At 36.1% G+C, this 24,367-nt stretch overlaps 1 protein-coding gene across 4 annotated transcripts in view; it reads left to right on the plus strand.

The window, feature by feature from the left end:
• The window catches only part of oxr1a (oxidation resistance 1a), a 177,313-nt gene that overhangs the window by 76,307 nt on the left and 76,639 nt on the right, over nucleotides 1-24,367 (plus strand). For 3 of the 4 annotated variants that reach the window (XM_077214778.1, XM_077214777.1, XM_077214780.1), the window contains one exon: nucleotides 2,000-2,193. In XM_077214778.1, coding sequence (XP_077070893.1) covers nucleotides 2,000-2,193 — 194 coding nt within the window. Of the gene's footprint in view, nucleotides 1-1,999; nucleotides 2,194-22,846; nucleotides 23,127-24,367 lie in introns of those variants that run through there. The other variant, XM_077214779.1, reaches the window with a different exon arrangement.

The raw sequence follows: 24,367 nt of genomic DNA on the forward strand, positions 1-24,367 counted from the left end.
ATTAACTATAATAGTAATAGTGTGACTGATAAATGTTGACATTTGGTTGTTAAGCTCACAATGCAATACAAATAACACTTAGTATTTGGATAACAGTATTTTTTTTTTTATTGAACTTTGTTTTATCAATGCTGTTTGGTACAAAATTATATTTATTCTCAACATCCTTCTCACTTTTAAATTTTAAGTTAATCACTTCAGCTTACCGTTTGACAGTTTAATTGGATATGTATTCTAAATGTTTTTGAGCTGGTTAAGAGAGACCCTTGGGTAAAGTATTGCCAACTGACTTCCGTTTTCTGGTTGACTTGCTGCTCTGTTGTACTCTAACCAACTAGTTCTTGTTTTTGTTGCTTCCTTAACCGTGTAATCTTGCCGGCCGGTGTTTGTCTTCTGGCTGATTGCACGTATTATGCAATGGTTAGTTGGTTTGAGAGAGAGGGAGGGAATCGCACCTGGAGTCTGCCATCAACATGCAGTCAGAGGATCTGTCGGCTCTTGTTGTGAGCTGTTTATTTAGACAGGTGTCTAAATGACATGCCCACACACATCTGTGTTGAGAGAGAGAATCAAGGTTTTTAACTGATTATTAAACAGTTTTGATTGCATGATACTAATCCATGATAATCATTTGTGGCACATGGGAACAATATCTCGCTCACAATTCTCTGCAAAACTGTTTTGTCATGTATTCTCATACAAGCATCTACTGCACCATGTGCTTATGAAATGATCACATTGAGCTTTGGTGCTTCTGCAGGAAACACAGCTTTAAATCTAAATTTATATCAAATTTGGCCTTGATCCCATTCTTCCTCCTTTTTTTCCTAATAACTTCAAGGGGCTCTGTCAATAAAAATGGACTAAAATAAATAAATGCAGTTTTTTAAAACATATTCTTGTTTTTTTCTGGGTTTTCTATTATATTATTTCTATTATTTGTTTTATTTTTTAGCTAAGCAGTTTAAAGGTTATAGATTGGTCATGATTTTTATTTTGTTATTATTTTTTTATTTACAATTTATTACCAGTAGGTGGCGCAGTTTAAAAGCTTTAGGGACCCCATTACGTCACCTGCCAAACTGGAATTTTAATGAACATCTAACCTTTCAGCATCCTGCTTTTTTTTCAGCAAATTTGATTACTAAATTTTTATTGATAACTGTAAGCATATTCTCATTTGACCATTATGTTATTCCACAGAAGCATAATAAATGCAGAAAAAAGTAATGCATAAATGTAAAAAAAAAGTCTGCTGCTTTGACTCACAACAGCACGTTTATCTGGTCAGGCCCTCTGAGTCTTCATGCTGGCAGCATTTCAGGATTGACCAGAAGATGATGTGCAAGAATCCTGGGAATGTTGTTTTGCTTTTTCAGTTGTCTAAGTTATAGATTGAGATAAAAGGTGAAGATGATTGACTGTGAGGTCAAAAAATAAACTGATCTTTACTCCAGTGATCTGCCTCTCCTTCTTTGTGTTCACGACCTGTTTTAAAGCAAATCAATTTAAAGATTAAACATTTGCCCTGAGCTAAGGAATCAAACTCTTTTTGTTCAGTAGTGTTTGATCCAAAATGCCTCTTTTGATTAATGCACCATTTTTACAGCTGCTGTTAAATTTGAGGACCTGAAGGCAAATCTACTGACATTTAGACATTTACAGTCTAATAACCCATTCGAAAGAAACGGTTTCACCGTTGGAAACAATGGTGGAATCAATCATGACAGGCCTTAAACAGCACAAAAACATTTGCAGTCGCACACATTCTCCAACGGTCCATAAAGGCCAATTCACACCGCACCGACAGACGGCAACACACACTCCGTCGGGTTTGTCGGATCAGCTTGTTTTCGGCGATTTAACAGCGATTCAGAATTAGAATGTCTGAGAAGTGCTGTAATCTGGTGACTGTCGGCGTTGGTCCGTGTCTGTGTGAATTGGACTGAAGTGTTCTGAAGTATCAGTTTTGCATGTCTCCTGTGCTGTTTCCTCTCAGACTGAAGAAGAAGTCCCAGTCGGTGGATATCGGCTCTCAAAGTTTTCCAGCACGGCTCATCCCAAGTCTGTCCTTAAACAGATCTTCACCACCTGCTGCCAAGACAACCCCATCCGAGGTGCAAGAAAACAACACCACCAACTCCCAGTACCGTGGTCCGCGGTGCAGTGACCTGAAACGAGGATACACCATAGGTAAAATAAATTAGCATCTCTTCAGTATTCGTGTGTGTGTGTGTGTGTTACTCCATCTCATAAGTTTCATTTTACGCTTTAGCTCTGTGTAAATGTTTGTGTGAATGAAGATGTTCACTTTAGACGAGTGAAACTTAGTTCTGATTTTTTTTCTGTACTCTTCTTTCTCATCTTTCTCCTCTTTTTCTCATATATCTCACATATTTTCCATGTTTCTCCTCTCATTCTCCACCATCTCTTTTTGCTCTCATCCTAGATCTCGCCTCTTTTTCATGCCTGTCTCCATAGTTTCTCTACACGTTCTCCACCTTCTCTATCTGCTTTCTTTTATCCATCTCATCTCATAAGTCCAAGATGCTAGTACTTTTTGAAGGGATTGTGAAGAGATGTCAGAGGCTTTAGAGAGAACAGGAGACTACTTTCCTTTCATCTCGGCCTGTCTGATTGTTCTGGTGATTTGACGGCACAGTTTAAGAGACAATTGAAAGAGACAATTCCCCAAATCAAGAAGGTCCTTCAGTGCCTCTCACAGAACATGGGTTAGCAAATAGACCTGCTTTGTGTTCACTTCATTTGCCCGCTCTTGTAAAGCTGCTTTGCCGAATGTATAAAACCGATTATAAAATATGCACATTTAACCTACAAAACCATAAGTTGTGCTAGCTACTATTATCTTTATCAGTATAGCTATATTTAAATAGTAGGGATTTGCGCAAACTCCTGTGGTAAAAACTTAGCTAACTTATAGCTAACTTGCCCCACAATAACCAGTGCTATATTATCATAGGCCTATTTATTAATATTTTGAATTATCTTTTATTTGAATATTTTCAGTTTTCATTTTGATTTTACGTCAAGGTTTAGTAATTTTGTTTTTTGCTTTTGTCATTTGTACTAGTTGTTTAAATTTCTAAATATTTTTATTTATTTTTATTTTAGCTTAAAATATTTTAGCTTCAGCTTAAACTTAATTTATTTCAGTTTCAATGCAACATTTCTAATTAGCATTTGAAGTTTTTTAAGTTAACATTTTTCATCTAATATTTATATTTTATTTTATTTTATTTTAGATTAATTTCCTAAGCAATTAGACGTGTAATTTTAGCCTAATGGATGATAAACCAAGAGAAATCCCACTGATGCCGTTGCAGAAGTGAAGCAAACGGGTCTTGTATTAACCTGAAAGGGTTTATTTTGCTATAATGATCGGTTGCTGAGTATTTTCTCCTTAAAACAGCAGTGAACCAAAGACAGTCTCAAAAACGCGGTTTGAAATCTCTGGTGTTTCTGACGTCACAAACTAGCCTACCTTTTAACCAATCAAGTCAATGTGTAATCCTCAACGAGTGGATCTCTGAGCTGGTGTGAGTGATCGGAGGCGGGGCTAATTTACATATTCATAGAATATACTAAATGAGGCAAGGGTGTAGTGTTACATTCAAGCTATTTTAAGGCTATTTTAAGATTTTTTTTTCAAGGGAAAAACTTTTAAATATGTCATATTGGTGATCAAATATGAGTTTTAAAGAATAAAATTATCGACTACAGGGTGACTTTAACACTCATTATTAATATTATCACAATCAAGTATTCCTAAAAGTCGTTTCATAATGAACGATATTCTACTATCATTTCCCACTCTTTAAGGTTATTGGTGATGTTGCTGTTCTCATTGTTTGACTATCTCCTGTCTTTTAGAGGCCGTGCCCTCTGGCAAATCACGGCACAGTTTGCCTCCTCACAGTGCCTCTAATTGGTGGAGACGACCGCGGGAGAGAGAAGTGTTATTGATGGCCACACGCTGGGAATCTTTTCATCCTGTGTCAGAACCGCCATTAAAACCACACCACATATACCGCTACATTTTAATAACCTGCCCTCATGTATCCCACCAAATTATACTGTCATTTCCAGCTCGATGTGAGCGATGGTTAAGAGTGTTTTAATGTTTTTAAATGAAAATGACCCTGACAGACCATTCGGTCTCCTTAAATGAGAGTGGTTTTATAGCAGGCAAGCATACATGCCGCAATAAGTGCTTTTGGTTAGCTGCAAATGGGTCAGGGTGAGCGGGGTATAAATTCGTCCATGTGGACATAAGCCTGCAATAATGAAATAAGTGCAGATCTTGGGGTGATGTGGGAAATGCGCTTCAGATAATCAGCAGTGAAAGAGTTTGGTCCACAACGGTCCCATAGGGTCCTGTTCTAGCCTTAATACCTAACTCACCTAATTCTGCTAACAAGATACTGGATAGTCTCTTATATAAGCCTCCTTTATCTGATCTTTGTCCTGTAGTTCCTTAGGATGACATTATCTAGCCTCAGCCTTTGGTGCTGGTTATGGTTATGGTGGTATACGTGTAAAGTTTAGAAGAGATCAAGGAGGAATTATACATGGTTGCTAAAAGCTATATGGCTTTTTTCACCAAAAAGCAAAAAAAAAAAAAAAACATGCCTTGAACATAAAGGTAACCAGCAGTTGGTTTTAACTGTACATTTAAAGTGGTTACATACTACTGTTCAAAAGTTTGGACTTTTTTTGTGAGAAAATTTTTATTTCTATTCCGCAAGGATAAATTCAAATTGATCAGAAGTAACAGAAAATATTTATGATATTACATAAGATTTATTTTTCATTTAAATGCGGTTCTATTTATTCATCAAGGAATCCATTTGTTTCCACAAAAATATTAAGCAACTGTTTTCAACATTGATAATAATAAGAAATGTTTTGGAGCACCAAATCAGAAAATTCAGCTTTGCCATCACAAAAATAATTTACATTTTAAAATATATTCAAATACAAAACCATTATTTTAAATTGTAATAATATTTCACAATATGACTGTTTTTTTCTGTATTTTTGATCACATAAATGCAGGCTTGGTGAGCATAAGAAATTTCAAAAACATTATAAAATTGTACCAAACTTTTGAACGCTAGTGTATTTAACCAAGAATTTCTTTATGCCATTTAAGAAGGATGAAGAGTTGCAGTTAAACTTCAAGCGATTGATTTTCGACACATGGACTTGATAAAGCCTCTCCTTTGAGTTTTTCTAAGTTCCCTTCAGTCGATGTTTCATGTCATCCTCCAGCCGTTAAATGTAAGCATCTTCCTCCAAATGCGAGCTAACGCGGCGTCATGCTTAATGCCTCTGTGTTTCCGTTCTCATTAGGAGCCTGAGTATGATTTGCTGTCTGTGTGATAGGGTGAACTGTCAGACTGCTCAAGACTGATAACACCATTAATGGTTGTGGAAAAGGAAGGATGTTTGTCCTGTTCCTCAGTCTCCTCTCTTCTCAGAAGCACTGCCTTGTTATGCTGAAATGTATTCTGAAGGTGCTGACCTGTGGGGTCAGGAGAGATTCTTTACGGGATGAAGATCTGTTTTACAGGGAAGCAACAGATGAGGATGCAGCAAGCTAACAAACAAATGTCATCCTGATGAAGAACGGTCAGGCTGTACGGAACTGGAGCTGGGTTTCTAATTACCCACTGTCTGCTGCCCTTACAGACCTCGTACTGTCGTCTGCTGGGTATGCGCATTCACATATTCCAGAACTATCTGAAAATAGCAGAAACAATGCCAGTGTGATTTTCAATGAAAATAACTAAACTTTTTGAAAGGTAATGTTAGCTGATATTAAGACCTGAAAAGTGCATTTTGTTTTGTTTTTCACCCGATGTAAGCATAAACCACCCAAACACAAACCACCATTTTGTTATTATTGGACAATACAATTATTTATTTTTATATAAAAAAATTTATTATATAATACAGATATAAAAATATAAACATTTGATAAGCATTTTAAAATATTTAATATTTCATAAAATGTGTTTGATATTTAATAAAATATATGAAATAACCATTCGTCATTTGCAAGTGCATGGGATGAAAGTACAACATAAACTAGAAAAAAAATCCCACACACTACTCAAACCTGATTATTTTTCCCCTAGAACATATTCACACTAAAGTATAAAGTACTAAAGTACAAGTATTCAAAATAAATAGAAATGGAAATATTTTAAATTTTTTCATGTCATAATTTTTTCAAATATATTTCTAATATAATAATTGTAGATTTATATATTTAATTCATTTACACACACAATATCTATGTCTGACTGGCATCTTTTACTGGTTGTATGTATGAAAGCATGAAAATTACAAAAACACTCATATATCATGTTTGTTTGCACGCAGCAGTGTCCTGCTATTACCCATGTTATTTACACACTGAACTAGATTGGTTTGGGTGTTAGGTGGAATGATGGCGGTGCAGAGATGGTTACTGTAACCAGGCTTCAGCCTCCACCTGCACGCTCCATCAGCGCTCGACCTGCTGACTCCAATTCAATTAGCAGCAGTTCAATAGATTGAGCAAGTGTTGAGCTCAAGCGTGGCTACCACAGGCTTCTCTCAGACTGCAGAAGGAGCCGCATATATTATCCAGGAGAAAACGTCTGTGACATTTACTCTCCTGTTCTATAAAATGCAGAAGGCCACAATGGCAGACGTATTTAGAGTTTATAACTGGTCGGTTAGGCCTAGAGGACAACTTGACAGTTTCTAGCACTCCGTTTTGTAAAGTACTAATGTTTATTTGCTTAGATTGATGCTGTCTCGCATGTACCTGATCTTCAGCATTGCTTGTGGATCCTTGTGTTTACACTTTTGAGCAGAAAAATAGCCCCACATCTGTAGCAGACAGGATTGACAGACACCCCCGGGGGCTTCAGTGTGCATAACACACATTATCGACAAGCCTGTGACTGAAACGGCAGAAATATGTGAACCATGTTGCATTCGGATCAATCACTTTCCATTCAGGTCAGCTTTAGCTGTGGTGCAGTGGCCCTTCATGATGTCATTACTATCTCCACCCTAGTTCCCGCTGACCTTTTGTGTTTTAACTGATTGACCTGTCTTGAACCTAGTTATCATAGTTAATGCTGCTCAGGGGCGAGTCCTTCAGCTTATATGAGGCTGTTTGTCACATTTTCTAGTTTTATGTTAGGGGTTGTTTACTATTTAATGGAGTCAGTGTGCACAGGTTTTTATCGGTCCACTGTGAAACAAAAACAAGCTGATTTTGCATTGTTTTGTGCTCTTTTCACTTTTATGCAAATCCGGTAATGGTGTAAATATTCCTCGCAAAATTGTGGCTTTTAGCATCCCTTTTAAATAAACTTTGTTTGTGCTGAACAGAATGACAATGCTCACATTACTGTGCTGTTCCAGTGTATTTAGCACCTGCATAAAATCGGTTACGAGAGCTTTGTGAAAAAGGTTTTGCGCAAAATATTGCAACGCTAATGTGGTGCAAGTAGTAAATCTAAACCTAAGATTTTGGTTTGAGGCAACTTTGGCATGTATAATTATATATCTGTGGGTAGAATTGCATATTTAGCTTTGTTTTATGAGTTATGTCTCATAACTTAACTATTGAAACAAAAACTAGATTCTGTTTCTGTTCAATGATTTTCAATAGCTGCTACTGCATTTTTTAATTAAAAAAGAGATATATATTTCTAATAATACATTTTATTTATATAGCGCCTTTACAATCAATCAAACCAAAACGCATCTTAATAACAGGTGTAAACAGGGCCGGAGAGATATGAAGCAAGAAGTTATTGCAGAAAATTAGCAAGCAAACATGTCTGATGCACCATATGTTGCATTAGATCAGCACAGACAGTGTGAAATATAGAAACCAACAATCTAATCAGAAACCATAAGCTGTGAGTGTTATAGTAGGTCAAATAGAATAGAATAGAATCTTTACTCAAATCAAAAACAATAGAGGTCAATGACACAATCATACTGAATCGGACTCTAAATCAACATGCACGATTGCAAAATTTTCAATATATTGTAATCATTATGTACACAACTTGTAATTATTACTTCAATGAGCTCGTTGTTTCTGCTCTAAATGAATACATTGTTAGCTAACTGAGTGATTTGTATATGTACATTTCTGAAATACATTACTTGGACAGTCACATCTGATAACAGATCGCTCTAAATTGTAGACACACATTTTCTGTAAAGCTGCTTTGAAACGGTATTGTGAAAAGCACCATACAAATAAATGTGTATGTGTGAATTGAATGAGAGATATCCTGTATCCTTTTTTGTTGATGAATACATATTGAAATATATGTCTGAGTCGTCAGTGTTCATTAACTGCTTCCCAGAAACAGCGCAAGAAAAACACAGCATCTCGGTTAAAGGTTAATAGTTTGCTTTAACCTTCCCTTTCCAGCAGATTTGCTGTGTTGTTTATTATTGTCACATAATATCACCTTTTTTTATTTGTCAGGGTTCAGACTTTTCTGTGCATGTTATTGTCATGCCACAGTGTTACCAGCATCTCTTCCACAGATTTACCCTTCTGGAACCAAATGATCTGTTTCTTGAGTTGGTCTGTGAAAAGTGAGAGCCGAAAGATTATGTGACTTAACAAAGCGGAGTTACAAAGTGGTGACAAATGCTTGACATGTGGTCAATAACTGACACAGAATGCGCAGAATTATATGGCGGTGTCCTTTTAATGTCATGTGGAGGAGGATATGAGCTACATCACAGTAGCTCTAGAAAGGTTAAGTCAAGCATTAAAGCAACCGGGTGGAACTGATTGTAAATCAACATCCTAACAGCTCAGACACGCATTAACGGTCAAACAGATTAAATCTAGAGGACGTCTATCATTCCTGTAGATGTCATGTTTTTTTTAGAAATTAATACTTTAGTTCAACAGTGATCAAAATTTGATCAAAAGTGACAGTATACATGTATAATGTTGCAAAAGATTTCTATTTTAAATAAATGTTGTTCTTTTGAACTATCTTTGGTATTCATCAAAGAATCCTGGGAAAAATATTATCACAGTTTCCTCAAAAATATTGAGCAGCTCAACTGTTTCCAACATTGATAATAATAAGAAATGTTTCTTGAGCAGGAAATCACCACATTAGAATGATTTCTGAAGGATTAAGTGACACTGATTGTTTTGTGCTCTTTTCACTTTTATGCAAATCCGGTAATGGTGTAAATATTCCTCGCAAAATTGTGGCTTTTAGCATCCCTTTTAAATAAACTTTGTTTGTGCTGAACAGAATGACAATGACACTGAAGACTGGAGTTATTTCAGTCACAGGAATAAACTGCATTTTAAAATATATGAAAATAGAAAACAATTATTTTAATTAGTAATAATATTTTACAATATAACTTTTTTATTATATTTTTCGACCCCAAACTTTTGAACGATAGTGTGCATGTACTTGGTGAAAAGTTGTATTGAGCTAGTTCACTCAAATAAATCACCTGAATGAACTGAATCACTAAAATGAATCAAACTTTCCCAGTGCTTCATTTGAGAGATAGAGTGGATACTTTAGGATAGCATGTTTGATTATTCCCTCAGTTTGGTCAGTATTGGAAAAAGTGCTCAGTTTTGATAACTCTAGTTAAGTTAATAGCATCATACTTTTTGTTAGTTACAGCCCTGCTCTCAATGCCCTCCATGTCTAACTAGATTGGCAGTCACAGTTCCTCTCAGACGAAGGCACAGAGATTCATGGATTAGGCCGAGGGGTGTAATGAAAACTGTTTGCTTTCCTGGAGGTGGTTCTGAATTTACTGCTGCATTCCCCTCGGAAGGATTGGTGCCGCTGGATTTATAACCAGTGCTGTATAATTACGTCTCTCTCTCTCTCTCTCTCTCTCTCTCTCTCTCTCTCTCTCTCTCTCTCTCTCTCTCTCTCTCTCTCTCTCTCTCTCTCTCTCTCTCTCTCTCTCTCTCTCTCTCTCTCTCTCTCTCTCTCTCTCTCTCTCTCTCTCTCTCTCTCGATTTGAGCAATTATTCTATCAGAGTCTGAGTTCTCACTCTGTCGCTCCTCAAAACTCGGCTCATGTGCATTATGCTGACCAGCGGTGGATTTTTATTGATTAAGGGGATTTTAATTGAGGGGCAAGCAGTTTTCCATGTGGTTTTGACTTCCTATCGATTGATCCCCTCGCTGTGTAAAATAAGTTCTTCCAGTCCTCATAAAGGCTGATATTTGTTTTAGTTTCCTTGTGCGTTTACTGTGCAGGGTCACGTCAGACAGATTTCTGTACTTACTGGAACTTGAGTTCCTAGATTATTGTTTTCCTTATCTTTTCATCATTATTGACAAAAGTAAATGTAAATCAAGCTTAAAGCCTGAAATTTGCTCATTGTCGTCACCCCAATTATCCGTTTGTTTTCAGTGTTGAGTACATTTGTGGCTTTAGTCCATTTATAATGTTATTCAGGGCTCTAAGAAAAGTTTTGACCATTTTACACTGTTACACTGAATAATATTTAACTGTTTGCTGTTATAGTCTTTGGCTGGTTAGAAAAAAAACTTGTCTGCATATTTTCATTGGATAATAGTGATCTGAATTCATTTTATGTATGTGAAGTGAACATTATTAATTTATTTAAAGGTGTGTGGTAGCTTCTATTGTTTTATTTTGAGGTGAAAAGTTAGACCATTGTGTTTACATACCCCTGTCTGAAAGTTGCTTTTTTTTATAACTAAATTTAGTTAGAATTTATGGTAACGCAACACTTTAGTTTAGGGTCCAATTCTCACTTTTAACCAGTTGCTGCTTTACATGCATACTAGGATATTGGCTGTTCATTAGTGCTTATATAGCACATATTAATGCTTTATTTTGCTTGACCATATTCAACATCCCTTAATTCTACCCAATAACTAAACTTAACAACTACCCTTCTAACTATTAATAAGCAGTAATTAGGAGTTTGAGGCAAAAGTTGTAGTTAATAGTGAGAATTGTACCGTGACCGAATTTATTATTTAATAATTCTATAGATTAGATGTATTTTTTTAAACATCTTCATTATTCATCATAACGTAGTGGAATAATTTAACCTGCATTCTTTCTGCATGTTTTTTGCAATTATGCTACATTAATTGAAAATATAGATCTACAGTATGTGTAATTCATTGAATTATACTATTATTATTCAGATGCGTTTCCTTGACTGCGCTTCTGTAATTTGATTTGTCTTTCATTATTCAATTATCAAAGCACATGTCAAACAACATACATTTTTTGATTACTATAAAATTATATCAGATGATGATTGGGATAAGTTTACATCATCTATCATTGGGAGACAATGACACCCTTTCATGCTTTTCTAATTTGGCTATAAGAACTAAATTAGCAAATGTTTCAAGGTATTTCATTTAATAATATATTGGATGATGCATCATTATGCTAAAGTAATCTCTAAATATGTTGCTTGTATTTCAAAAGAGAACAATATTTTTCATAATATGAGTGTTTTAAAGCAGTGCGAAAACTTCTAGACCAAATCAGCTGAAGGGTCATTATATGGTGTCTTTCCGGTCCTGAAATGAGAGATATCTTCATGTTTCTCTGCTCACAGTGCTAATCACACTGGCACATCTTTCCGATTGTGGCCTCATAGTCTTGATTACCCTGACCCTCTCACTAGCAACATCCACCTCCATCCTCTTTATCACAAGCACTTGTCCGTTTCTTTTCTCTTAATCAGCGCAGGAATGAAAGGAGACAGGCGTTAGGCCATTGTAATTCATGCACCAGCGCTTAACATAATGATGAAAAATATGAGCATGTCCTTCTGAAAGGGAAAGCAATTAATTCCCCCTGCAGAGTTCAGGAGAAGATATTGACACAGCGGTTAGCATAAGATTGAATGTGTTTTGTTTACATCAGCCTGATCTCTGTGTTTCTCCCACAACATCCTGCTGGGTTATTACTTGACCACACAACTGAGTGAAGCTTAGGCTTTATTGTTTTAATAAATTGGCCAGATAAAGATGCCAGTGCATTTCCGACGGTTCTTTGTTTCTGTTCCACTGCTGAGCTCACATTTTCAAATAGATTATTTTAGATATATTTTTACATACAGTATATTTTAAAGAAATATCCAAAAATATTCCAAATATAGATTTCAAAATATATTAACATGAATATACTCTTTCGATAAGTTTTAGTTAGTTATTTCCCTATATTTTTTTGTTTCCAGTATTGTCCTATATATGTTTGAAAAATATTTCAAAATATACAAACAGTTGGCAAAACTATGTTGCAAATCTAGATTTTAGTTACTTATATTTCCTCATATATTTTTGGACTTTTCATTGAAATTTGAAATTTCATTATTGTCCAAAATATAATTCAAAATATACAAAAAATAGCCAAACCTATGTTATATATGCTATATGTTACGTATAATAATACATTTTTTAAGATATATTTCGCATTTATCCAAAATGTATTTCATGATTGAAAATGTATTTTCTTGCCCCTTGAAGTACATTTTGTATAGGCTATTATACATTTTTCCATTTAAGGTCAAGTTTAAACAAAATATATTTATCAAAAATTAAGACTTCGCAAAGTTTCCTAAACGTTAAACCATATGTCTGTGGAGGCCATAGTCCTCTAGTAGCTGCCCACTTAAGCAGACCCCATACAGTGGGCTGTTAAGGTGGGTGTACTGTACACTGTGTGAGTTAGGACACTCGAGAGGTCGTGAGCCATTGCACACGTTACGAGTCGGTTAACAAGATAACCGCATCAAAGCGGCTAGTGCATGGCATGACTGTATCAGCGGCAGTCATCTGAGCTTTCGCGATAAACACCGAGACTGAAGGTTTAAATGTTGCTGGTGTTGCTTTGTGATGTGGTTGTATATTATTTATTATGAAGGATTCAGTTGCTGTTCATGACAAAATGGAGATCTTGAATAGTTTTAGTGAGCATTTCATATCTTCAGGTTCTCTGTTTGATTCTACTTGTTCTGCGCCTGTGAATCCCTGTACTGACAAGCCAGGATATATCGATCAGTCTTTTAATTTCGGACCATTTTCCGTGCAAGAAGTTCATCAAGCCCTAAAATCTTTGGATTGTAGAAAAACCCCAGGACCTGATCTTATTGATCCTTATTTCTTGAAATTGGCAGCTGATTTTGTAGCTGTGCCTCTTACATATCTTTTTAACCTTACAAAAAAATAAGGAAATTCCAATCATATGGAAATCAGCTTTTGTTCTCCCTTTATTAAAAGGGGGTGACCCAGCTATTTTATATAATTACAGGCCAATATCTAATTTATCAGTACTAGCTAAAATTCTTGAAAGTCTTGTGAGTGATCAAATAAAGGATTTTTTATACTCAAATGCCATTTTATCTGCATATTAATCAGGCTTCAGAAAAAGACATAGCACCATCACAACTGCAATAAAGGTGCTAAATGACGTTTTGGTTGAACTTGACAAGAAGCAACATTCGGCATTACTCTTTATTGATCTGTCCAAAGCTTTCGATTCTGTTGATCATGAAGTTTTAAAACTTAGACTTAGTAACTTATTAACTTTGAGAGAATGCAATTGCTTGGTTCTCAAACTACCTTAGGAATAGGTCTCAGTGTATTAGATGTGACGGTCTATGTTCCAATACTGTAGCAGTCACTAAGGGTGTACCACAGGGCTCTGTATTAGGTCCAATTTTATTCACTACTTATATAAACAATATGGGTGAAATGTGTCGAATGCTAATTTAAATTTTTATGCTGATGAGACTGTCATATATTGCTGTGCGTCAACTCTTGTACAAGCAACTGAATATTTGCTAAATTCGTTTATCGAAGTCCAAAATGCCCTTATGCTGCTGAAATTAGTTCTAAATACAGATAAGACCAAACTTATGTTGTTTACCAAATCCAGGACCAGGCCACAAAGCATCCCTCCGGTTGTCACTCTGGGGGGAAGTGAAATAGAGGTTGTTAACTCCTAAATACCTGGGTCTTTTGATTGATGCTTCCCTGACTTTTAAACCACATGTGCTGTACCTGGTGAAAAAGCTGAGACTAAAACTGGGTTTTTATTTTCAAAATAAGTAGTATTTTTCTTTTAATGTAAAAAAGTGACTTTTAATGTAAAAAAGTGGCCACTACTTTCTTATCTGTTCTGGACTATGGTGATCTTTTATATATGCATACCTCTGCACAGAATCTTCACATGATTGACACAGCTTACCATGCTTCCTTGAGGTTCATTACAAATTGCAAAGCGCTGACTCACCACTGTGAGCTATACTGTCGGGTTGGATGGCCATATAAGGCAATTCTTGGTCTGCTGCCAAGTTACCTATGTGTGCATATCATGCAGAAAAGTAATGGGCGACACTCATTGCGTTCTCAGGACTTCTTCATGCTCTCTGTGCCAAATACCCGTACGGAAACGGGAAATAAGGCATTTCTTTATTCTGGACCTTCAGCATGGAATACGTTGCAAAAGGACTTGAAACTCACTGAATTAATCTAGCTAAACGCATTTAAATCCTAAATGAAAGACTTAGAGGCAGATGCCTTAATATGTAAATGCTCTTAGACTGTAAAAATGATTTTTTTTTATCTCAGGAAAAATTGCATGGAAATTCCTGATGCTCGTATGGTCACGGCTCGCATTGTGTGAGTGACATTACGAACCGAGCACCTCACCTCCCGAGCTCCTGATGATTTTTAAACATGTCTAAAAAAATTTGTGGTGTCAGCCCAATTTTTAACAGTATACATGTGGCAACAACCCTAAGCGTGTGCATACACACACAAACACACACACACACACACACACACACACACACACACACACACACTAGTTGTTTTGTTGAAGGGAATGGCTGTGCTGTTATCTGCTTTTCACCAAATCATTTTCTTTATTTTTTCTATCTGAAGCTATAGAAGCAACACTGAAAGCTCCAGTGTCCATGTTTAGCACGAAAACTAATGCAATTGCCGCCGTGCGGTGCCATGTACTAGCTGCTTTGACACGATTATCCGGTTAACTGACTCGTAACGTGTGCAATGGCTGACAGCCTCCCGAGTGTCTGAACTCGCACAGTGTACGCCCACCCATACATGTTTAAAAATTATCGGAGGTCGGGAGGTGCTCGTAACGTTCCCAGCTCAGCTCGTAATTCCTCTCCCACAGTGCGAGCCTCGACCATACGAACATGAACGATTTCCACATGATTTTCCAGAGAGAGACAAAAAGTCACCTGCAAGCCCCTACAACAGCAAAAATCCGAAAGTGTACGCCCAGCTTTAGGCTGTGATGTGGATCAGATCAGTGCAGTCGTGTGTTATAAGTAAAGGTCTTGGATCTGCTGTATATCTTCAGGAAGAGCAACTAAGAGATGGAGACCATTTTCAAATCAAGATTTCATGTATTACCATGATAACTGTGTATTCTGTTTCCAGGTTGATGAGCCAAGAATCCCACTTTTCAGAATCACAATGCTTTTCCCAGGGGGTTGGTTGTTTGTTCAGGTGTCCCACAATTCTAATGCCTCCTTTGGCTTTTGAAGCTAAACCCTTTTGCTCTGTAACAAGGACAGATATGACATAACCATATCAGCTGCAGAAAAAACAGAGCGGGATGGGGAAAAAATCCTGATGCCAAAACGAACACAATTCGGTATGATGAGAGGCTTATCCGCTAAAAATAGCTTTGTCTTCCTGATGCAGTTTTTCTTTCTTTGTACAGGGATTTTTCCTTCACAAATGTCATCAGGAAATGCCTGACGTTAAAGTTGCCTGCCGTCCCCTTGTGTACAGGAATGAATGCATGTGACTGCCAGTTATGCCTTCATTTTGTAGAGTATACAATAGTGAATGATACGTTGACATGATGAGGTTCTCCATTTGGGTCACGACCCCACGTGGTATCACCAGTGATACAGTTGTGGGAGATTTTTGTGAACTGAATCTAATTTTAGTATACCTTTCGTTTGCACAGTGTGATTTAAAACATGTATTGTGTTGCAGAACAACCCCTACACATTGGTTAACTCTTATGAGTGATGATGCAAACTAATCACTGTATCAGTGAACTGATTCATTGAAAGGACAGATTGAAGTTTTTCAGCAGTTTTGCACTGAAATTTAAACCAAAAATGTCATTATTATTTGATTGATTATTTTTGCAATTCTCTCTTCAAAGCTAGTGTGGTACAGAGTCTGACACGGATTCAGCTGGTCAACCCGCACATGCACCGCAACCGAAGTGCTTAACAGAACATCCGACCCGTAATCCGGCAGTAACATTAATTTAATTCCGTAAATGACCAGACCCATTTGACGAAGTACGTGAGAGGAACCTATGCAGTTGTCTCTCTTGAAACTCTACAGTGTATATGTGGCTGTTGGTCCTCTAATCAGCATGAAAAAATAAAACTTCTATTCCAATTTTAGATTGACTATATACAGAAAGTGAGCAAAGAGTGTACCTTTTATAATCACTGAATCTGGCAATCACTTCAATTCAATGCGATTGGCATAATGCTCAGACAGCGGTACAAAACATGTTTTAAGTAAAAACCTTTGACAGTCTTCAGAGCGTGAACACAGATATGCAAGGGACCATTTGAAAGCAGCTGCCTATCAGCTTGTACAGAATTGGGTTGAAATAGTATTCGCTATTTGATACATCAGTCCACCCGTCCCTATTGATTCCCGACCGCACCGCAAATGACAATGTAAATATTCTTCTTCCTTTACATCAAATATTAGCAGTTGGGTACCCGCTAACATGCAGGACTCTGGTGTGATATGTCACATATTTAGATACACAACAATGCAGAGGTTTGGGGATGTTAATATTTTTAATGTTTTTTGACCAAGTCTGCATTTATTTGATGAAAAATACAGTAAAAAAAAATTAGCATGAATTATAGTTACAATGTAAAATAACGGTTTTCTATTTTAATGTTTCAAAGAAAGTTTTTTTTCTTTTTTCTGTGATGACACCTGAAATCTTTCTTATAGACTGATTTGGTGCTTAATAAACATTTCTTGTTGTAAACTTTTTTGGAAACGCAATACATGTTATGCCGGATTCTTTGAGGAATAAGAATAGATTAATAGAAATTTTAAAAGAACAGCATTTATTTTAAACAGAATTTGAAATGGAATATTGTTGTAACAATCTAAAAGTCTTTGATTTGATTTAATTTTAATTTTATTTGATTCAATTCATGCATCCTTGTCAAAAAAAAGTATTAATTTCTTTCAAAAAATACATATCTGAGTCCAGCGATTGGTTGCTGTTATGACAGTTTTCCAGATGATTGGTTGTTGTGACAAGAGTCTAGCTGATGATTGGTAACTGCGACAAGTTTAGCAGTTGATTGGTTGCCGTGTGCGTCTATGCAGTCACTTGTGTGTGATGAATGCAGTGTGTAATTGCAGTCAATGATTCTCACTGCAATGGCTAAGCAACTGCTGAAGTCAATTGAGCAGAAAAGTTAAAATAGCCTCATTAAAAACAGTTCTGTCTGCTGATGTGAAAGATCTGACTGATGCCTCTTATGACTGCATATATTTAAAACTTTATTGTCTCAGTTGAGGGACCGTTATCCATTTGTGTCTTTAGTGAAATGATTAATTCTCTTGATATTCTACTAAGATGCCATTCGAGGCCAGACTGAGTCATTTGCATTTGCCTTGTGAATATTCACTTGTTTCTGTGCAGTTTGGACAGCATAATCATGTGTTAGAAGGTGCTGTCATCTGAGAGAGGAAAAGCAGCACTTTTGTCTTTGACCTGACTAGCAGCACACCATCCACCTGCATGAAAGCCTTCCACTTGTATGCTGTGCCTCAGGTGAAGTGTGTGATTTCTGCTCCATTGGCAGCAACAAACTGTAGGCCATGGCATTATTGCTAATAAAATGCCTATTTTTCTGATTTATAGTAATATTCAATATGTATCTCAATATGTATGCATTTGCGGTTAAATAAACAAAGGGATTTTTTTCATCATCCTCTCAATCAGAGGAAACAATTTTCAGCCAAATGGATATTATTGAAAGTAAAATGCAATTAAATCTTGTTAAAAATAGTCAAGGCATGTTTTCCACACTTTTTCTACAAAATGAACACAATATAGATTGATATATAATCTTTTTCATTTACTGTATGTTCACCAATTTTTTTTAATTCTATATAAAAGTGTGTGTGTGTGAGTGTGTGTGTGTGTGTGTGTGTGTTTCTATTTTAACAGTTTTGATTTGGGATTTAAAACATTTTGAAACAAAAAAACATTGTGATGTAAAATTTATAAGAAATATTATATTCTGGACTATTTTTGAGTTAATTTATGTAATCATATGAACAACTTTGTACAATGTCAAAAAAGTTTAAAACTGAGACCTATTATAATAATAATATCTATTATAGTGCTCTCATATTCCCCAAGGAGCTGCACTGGGATAGGAGAAGGAAAATTACCATCCTAAAAATTCCCACACAAGGAAAATGGAAGGAAATGAGAAATGTTTCAGGCATTGAATGTCATACATCCATATGCTGTATTCCATCTCCACATTCACAATCTCTATACAATTCCTTCCTCTCCTCCACATTTTGTGTCATAAATAACATTTCACTTTATCTTTTATCACAAATACAGCTGTTGTACGGGAGACAGTCTGTCTGCCGTAATCTGATTGTATTTAGTGCTCATTCATTACAGCAGCAGAGCTTCACTGCCTTCTCTATTAACTGCATCTGCCCAGCCGGACTGAGTTTTTGCTCCATTTGTGTCTGTCTAATTGGGCCTGTAAACTGTGAGGCTAAGGGTAACGTGCAGATGTTCATCCTTGTGTTGATGTACTCTGTGTGTTTGTGTGTGTGTGCATGTGCGTGTGCGTGTGTGTATGTGCGTGTGTGCATGCGTGTGTGCATGCATGTGTGAGTGTGTTGTGTCTGGACATATTCAATGTAGAGATGGCAGTTCTGGTAGTGGTTTAGTAATGAGATCCATCTTGAGTACATGCAAAAAAAGATTTTCAGGTACTTTTCATCTAGCCTATATCATCTCTTCCAACATGATCTCACAGGAAACCCATGTTACGAGAATTTGGTATGAACAACTTTACGTTTTTTGCTTCATATTTTTATTTTGATGGGTTTATGTGGAAAATATTCCACATATGTAGCAGCAAAAGTGGTTTCAATTCACAGGGCCCAGAACAAATTGCTGTTGGTGGGTTCCTGCTCCCATAGGGTTAAATGAGTAGGATGTACCATAGAGGACCACAGAAGGCTCCCTGACAAAAGCAGTTTGAAGATGTTTGAGTCTTAAATGTTTGTATGTCTTTGCACGTCTCTTACATCAGTGAGGATCAGACTGTTCTTACAATATAATTTAAGCCTTATGTTACAGTTCCTAATGAATTTACTGGCAGATTGGCAATTAATCTCCATTTAATTTACTCATCAAAGGCAATTTTCCTTGTATTTGTTGAGTGTTAATTTTAGACGCTTGCAGTCAGCATTGAATAATAAGGGTCCTATAAAGTGTTATTGGTTACAGTGATGATGCGTGTGCTGTGCACGTGTGTGTGTATACACACTCACCGGCCACTTTAAGTACACCTTGCTAGCAGCGGGTTGGACCCTCTTTTGCCTTCAGAACTGCACACAGTTGCAGATTTGTCGGTTGCTCATGCCATGGTGCAAATCACCCGTTCCACCACATCCCAAAGCTGCTCTATTGGATAGAGATCGGGTGACTTTAGATGCCATTTGAGGATAATGAACTCACTGTCATGTTAAAGAAATTAGTTTGAGATTATTTAAGCATTGTGACATGGTGCTTTATTCTGCTGTGATCAGAAGCAATACTCCGGTAGGCTGTGGTGTTTAAACGATGCTCAATTGGTACTAAGGTGCCTAAAGTGTGCCAAGAAAATATTTCCCACAACACCACCACCAGCAGCCTGAGCTGTTGAAACAAGGTGGGATGGATCCATGCATAAGGAAAAATCCTGCCTTATCCTCGTTTGGAACGTTTGATGAATCGCTATAAATATCTAATGGAGAACAACTGAACTAATTCAGTGTGCTCCTTATTATTTCCCCAGACTCTCTTTCATTCTGGAAATTGAAATAGAAGAAGCCGTCCAATGAACACTGTGCAATGAGAGTAGAGAGGAATAGATGGGAGGGAAGCCCTGCTTTAATCTCCCTCAACTAATAGGGCTTATTTTATTTCTAGTCTGTGAAATGAGAATGATAGATCTTTCATAAGGCTGATCAAATTAAACTGTTCTTTAATTATAGCTGCGCTTGTGGAGAACATCGAACCAATAGGATGTTTCTGTATCTGTGTTGAGTCCAGCAGAACCTCTTATTTTTTAAGAAATAATTTAATGACATGCTGGTTTTTGAACGGCCATATGCAATTACAGCATAACAAGGGCTCTTTTTTAAGCTTCTGTGTGCCCTTAAAGGGATAGTTCACCAACAAATGAACATCAAATTTTCAGTGGAATATAAATACAATTTTTTTAAAAATTGAGCACTGTATTCAAGTGTATACAACAGCTTTGTGTGAGAAACTGAAAGAAATTTAGATTCTTACTCATGGAATAACATTCTAAATTTCTCTATTTGAGATCCACAGGAGAAAATGTAACCGCTTAGAATGACATGAGGTTGAGTAAATAGAGAATTTTCATTTCGGGCAGTGTTGTTATTGTTCACTAATACTGTTAACAAACCGTTTTCAGTAATTGAAATAAAGCTGAAATAAATTATAGTACATATTACATGAAAAACTTTTTTTTTAAATGAAAATTAGAAATGTTGCTTTGGCAACTACTAAATTGAAGTTGAAGTACTAAAATGACTGAAACTAAAATCTAAATAAAAATAAACTAAAAAAACATTTTAAAATAATAAAAATGAGAAGCACATTACTAAAAACTAAAATGAAAACTGAAAATATAAAAAACAAAAGCTAGTTCAAAACATTAACACATACTACTAAAATAACACTGATAGGGTGAATTACCTCACAGTTCCTGCACTAAACTGACCAATTAGAGGAATGATAAAATACCAGGTCAGAATGATGAGGAAGTTTCATCCGTCAGATGCACCTTCATTGTGCTGTTTTCCTCTAATCACAGTTGTTTTGGCTTGGTGTCAGAACTTTCTGGCTTCAGTGTAACTCAGATGATGATTTTTATCAGCAGTGCTTGTTATGCTTGTCATCTTTGTTGCTAACTCAGCTGGGCTAAATGTAGCAGTGTGCAACATTATGGCTGACCAGCAGATGGAGTTTCACTCATGTCCTTTTTTGGGATTTGGGGATCTGTGTAAATTTGGCCTGAGAGGCACATTTCATTTGTCACCCTTTGGGATGTAATTAACTTGATGAATTAAAAAGACACTGAACAATCTTTGCAATTAGCAGTGGCTCTCATATCATCAGATGAGCTGTGTAGATGTTGTTGGGGAGGTGGAGATACTAATCCGTTTCCCTGCAAGCTGTTTTCATCAAGTTAAAATATAATTGTGACTCTCTGCATAATTACAGCATGTTTGCTTAATTTACCCCCTCTGAATTCAAGGTTTACTGTTATTTTTGGCCTGCTGAGATGGGCGATCATGTGATAGCAGTGTGTCATGGTTCCATATTATGGAAGCATATGAGTAGCAATATTCAATTTGAAATGTAATATGCAAAATGACAATGCAATATGTAAAATGGCAATACATATCTGTATTTGAATTTACATTTTCCATTAAATTTGTGCAACATTGGTGCAAAATGAAATTGAAAAATCAATTATATGATTTACGTTTGCCATTTCATACACTAGTTTTAATATGTAAATTGAATAGGCTACATAGGTCAAAAGTGTGCCTGAGGCATGATAAAAGCATACAGCATGCCATGATCATCTGGGACTGAGAAAATTTCTTTTAAGTAGGGCTTAAGGCACAACATTTTTCACAATTTACTGCTTCAAAATAGCATTTCAGTTAATTTAAATAAACAAACAAATTTATATTAGTGTTGTAGTTTGAACTTTGAAGTAGTTTGATACTCAATTATTTCTATATTAAAATAAGATTTATTTTACGGTTTATTTTACATGGTAATCCAACAAGTAACTTCAAAGACAATATTAGTGTCCACACACTGTATTAAAATATTTTATAGGTCAATCATGCACAATTGGGTAGGCTATAGGCTACTATGTGTTTTTGTACCATATAGGCCTACAGGCTGTATGTTCTAAATATAAATATTAGGCTATGTTGTGTTTGTTGTTTAGGACCAATTTACGAACACAAAAATCCTCGTAAAACTTACCAATAAACAAAACACTCTAAAAAATGCTGGGTGATTTCATCCCACGTTTGGGTAAAATAAGGACAAACCCAGCCGTTGGGTTTAACATGTAATTGAAATGTTTTAACCAACGTTTTTTGTTTTGTTTTTTAGAGTGGGACATAAACTCAAAACACGAATTTGGTATTACTTTGAAACTGTGCGATATTGTTTCACATAAACGTTGTTTCGTTCATTTCCCCCTCATGTGTTTGACTGTATACTGCTACCGACGCGTCGCGTCTATCGCGCTTAAAACCCTGACGTCACAGCCAGTCGACCAATCAAAGTCTTTGTTTACGTCAGCATTCCATCACTCGCAATGTAGAGGGTGCGTTCTGGTAGCGTCGCGTCACGTTGCTCGCGCTAATAACGGCGAAAAGTTGAGCAGTCAGTCACAGGCAGCTTGCTGCTGTCAGTTTCAGTTCCTGATTCTGCTCTCATGTTTGCACTGTCAGCTCTGGGCAAATAGCTCGGCGTTATTACTTTTTTTTAATTGCTTTTTAATTTTTTTAAATGTTTTGGGGAAGATCTGAATATGGATTATATTCAGTCGTTCAGAGACGCGATCGCTGGTAAAATCTGGCCTGTTACTGAAGCTCTGAGAGAAGTTCAGTTTAAAGACTATTCTGATGCCGAAAAGCCAATGGAGAACGCGCCTGAAACACACTCTGCAGGTATTAGTTTTGTGTTCTTTTCAAAAGTTTTACAAACTGGTTGAAACGCAGTTGGTGTGCGGCTGTAAACATTGACAGCGCAACATGGCTGCAGTACAGTGAGTTATTAACTTACATGTCAGCTGCCCTCCTGTGTAGCTATTTTGCATTGGATTTGACTGTTGAACTTTTGCGAGGAAGAGTTTATGTCCCGGCCTTGCAATAAACGTAGATGCATTTGCTATTGTAGTTTAAAGTTTATTGCTGCATTGTTGTCCAGGTGTTGTTTGCTCAGACTTGACTTATTCAAGGCTCCTGTGGTCATATAAAACCAATTAGAAATGTGTCTAATGAATATGTTTGTCTTAGTTAACATGAACTAACAATTAACAATGCATACAACATTTATTAATCTTGATGTTAATCTCAACATTTAGCCTACCAATACATTTTTAACATCAAAAGTTGTAGTTAACATTAGTTAATGCACTGTGAACTTGCATGAACAAACATTTTAATATATTAAATATATATTATTTTTAATATATATGTAAAAATATATTGCTCATTGTTAGGTCAGGTTAGTTTATGCGTAACTAATGTTAACAAATGAGACTTTATTGTAAATTGCAAAATTCATTTTTAATGTTTTACGGATAAAAGAAAGTAATGCGTATTTGGAATAATGTTTAGATTGATTGATTCATTTTTAATTGATTTAAAATATAAATCCATTGGTCAAAAACTGTGGGAACTCCTCATATTGAATCAGCAGCAGAGATAGGTTCAGACATCTCCACCCTAAAAATAGTTTGTGTTTGTGTTCTGTGAACCCTACATCAACAGTTCACTCAGTGTTCAGTATTCCTGTCACAGTAGTAGTTAAGTTAATTGCAGGGACTAGTTAGGCCTGGTGGTATGTGCTGTATTGGCAGTACCATTTTTTTTTTATTAAAATAAGTTTCTTGTGCTCTTGAAGTCTCAAATGCTGCATTTATTAGATAAACATACAATAATATTGTGAAATATTATTACAATTAAAATAACTGTTTTCTATTTTAATATATTTTGAAATGTAATTTATTCCTGATGTAAAGCTGAATTTTCAGCAGTCATTATTACTCCAGTCTTCAGTGGCACATGATCCTTCTGAAATTTAAGAACATTACTTATGTTTATCATTTTTGTGCATGCGTAATATTTTTGTGGAAACCGTGATGCATCTTTTTCGGACCCTGAAATTAATGTAAAAACATGCAACT

This window comes from Siphateles boraxobius, unplaced genomic scaffold (assembly GCF_051911475.1).
Source record: "Siphateles boraxobius isolate OS27281-9 unplaced genomic scaffold, OSU_SipBor_1 68, whole genome shotgun sequence".
NCBI lineage: Eukaryota > Metazoa > Chordata > Actinopteri > Cypriniformes > Leuciscidae > Siphateles > Siphateles boraxobius.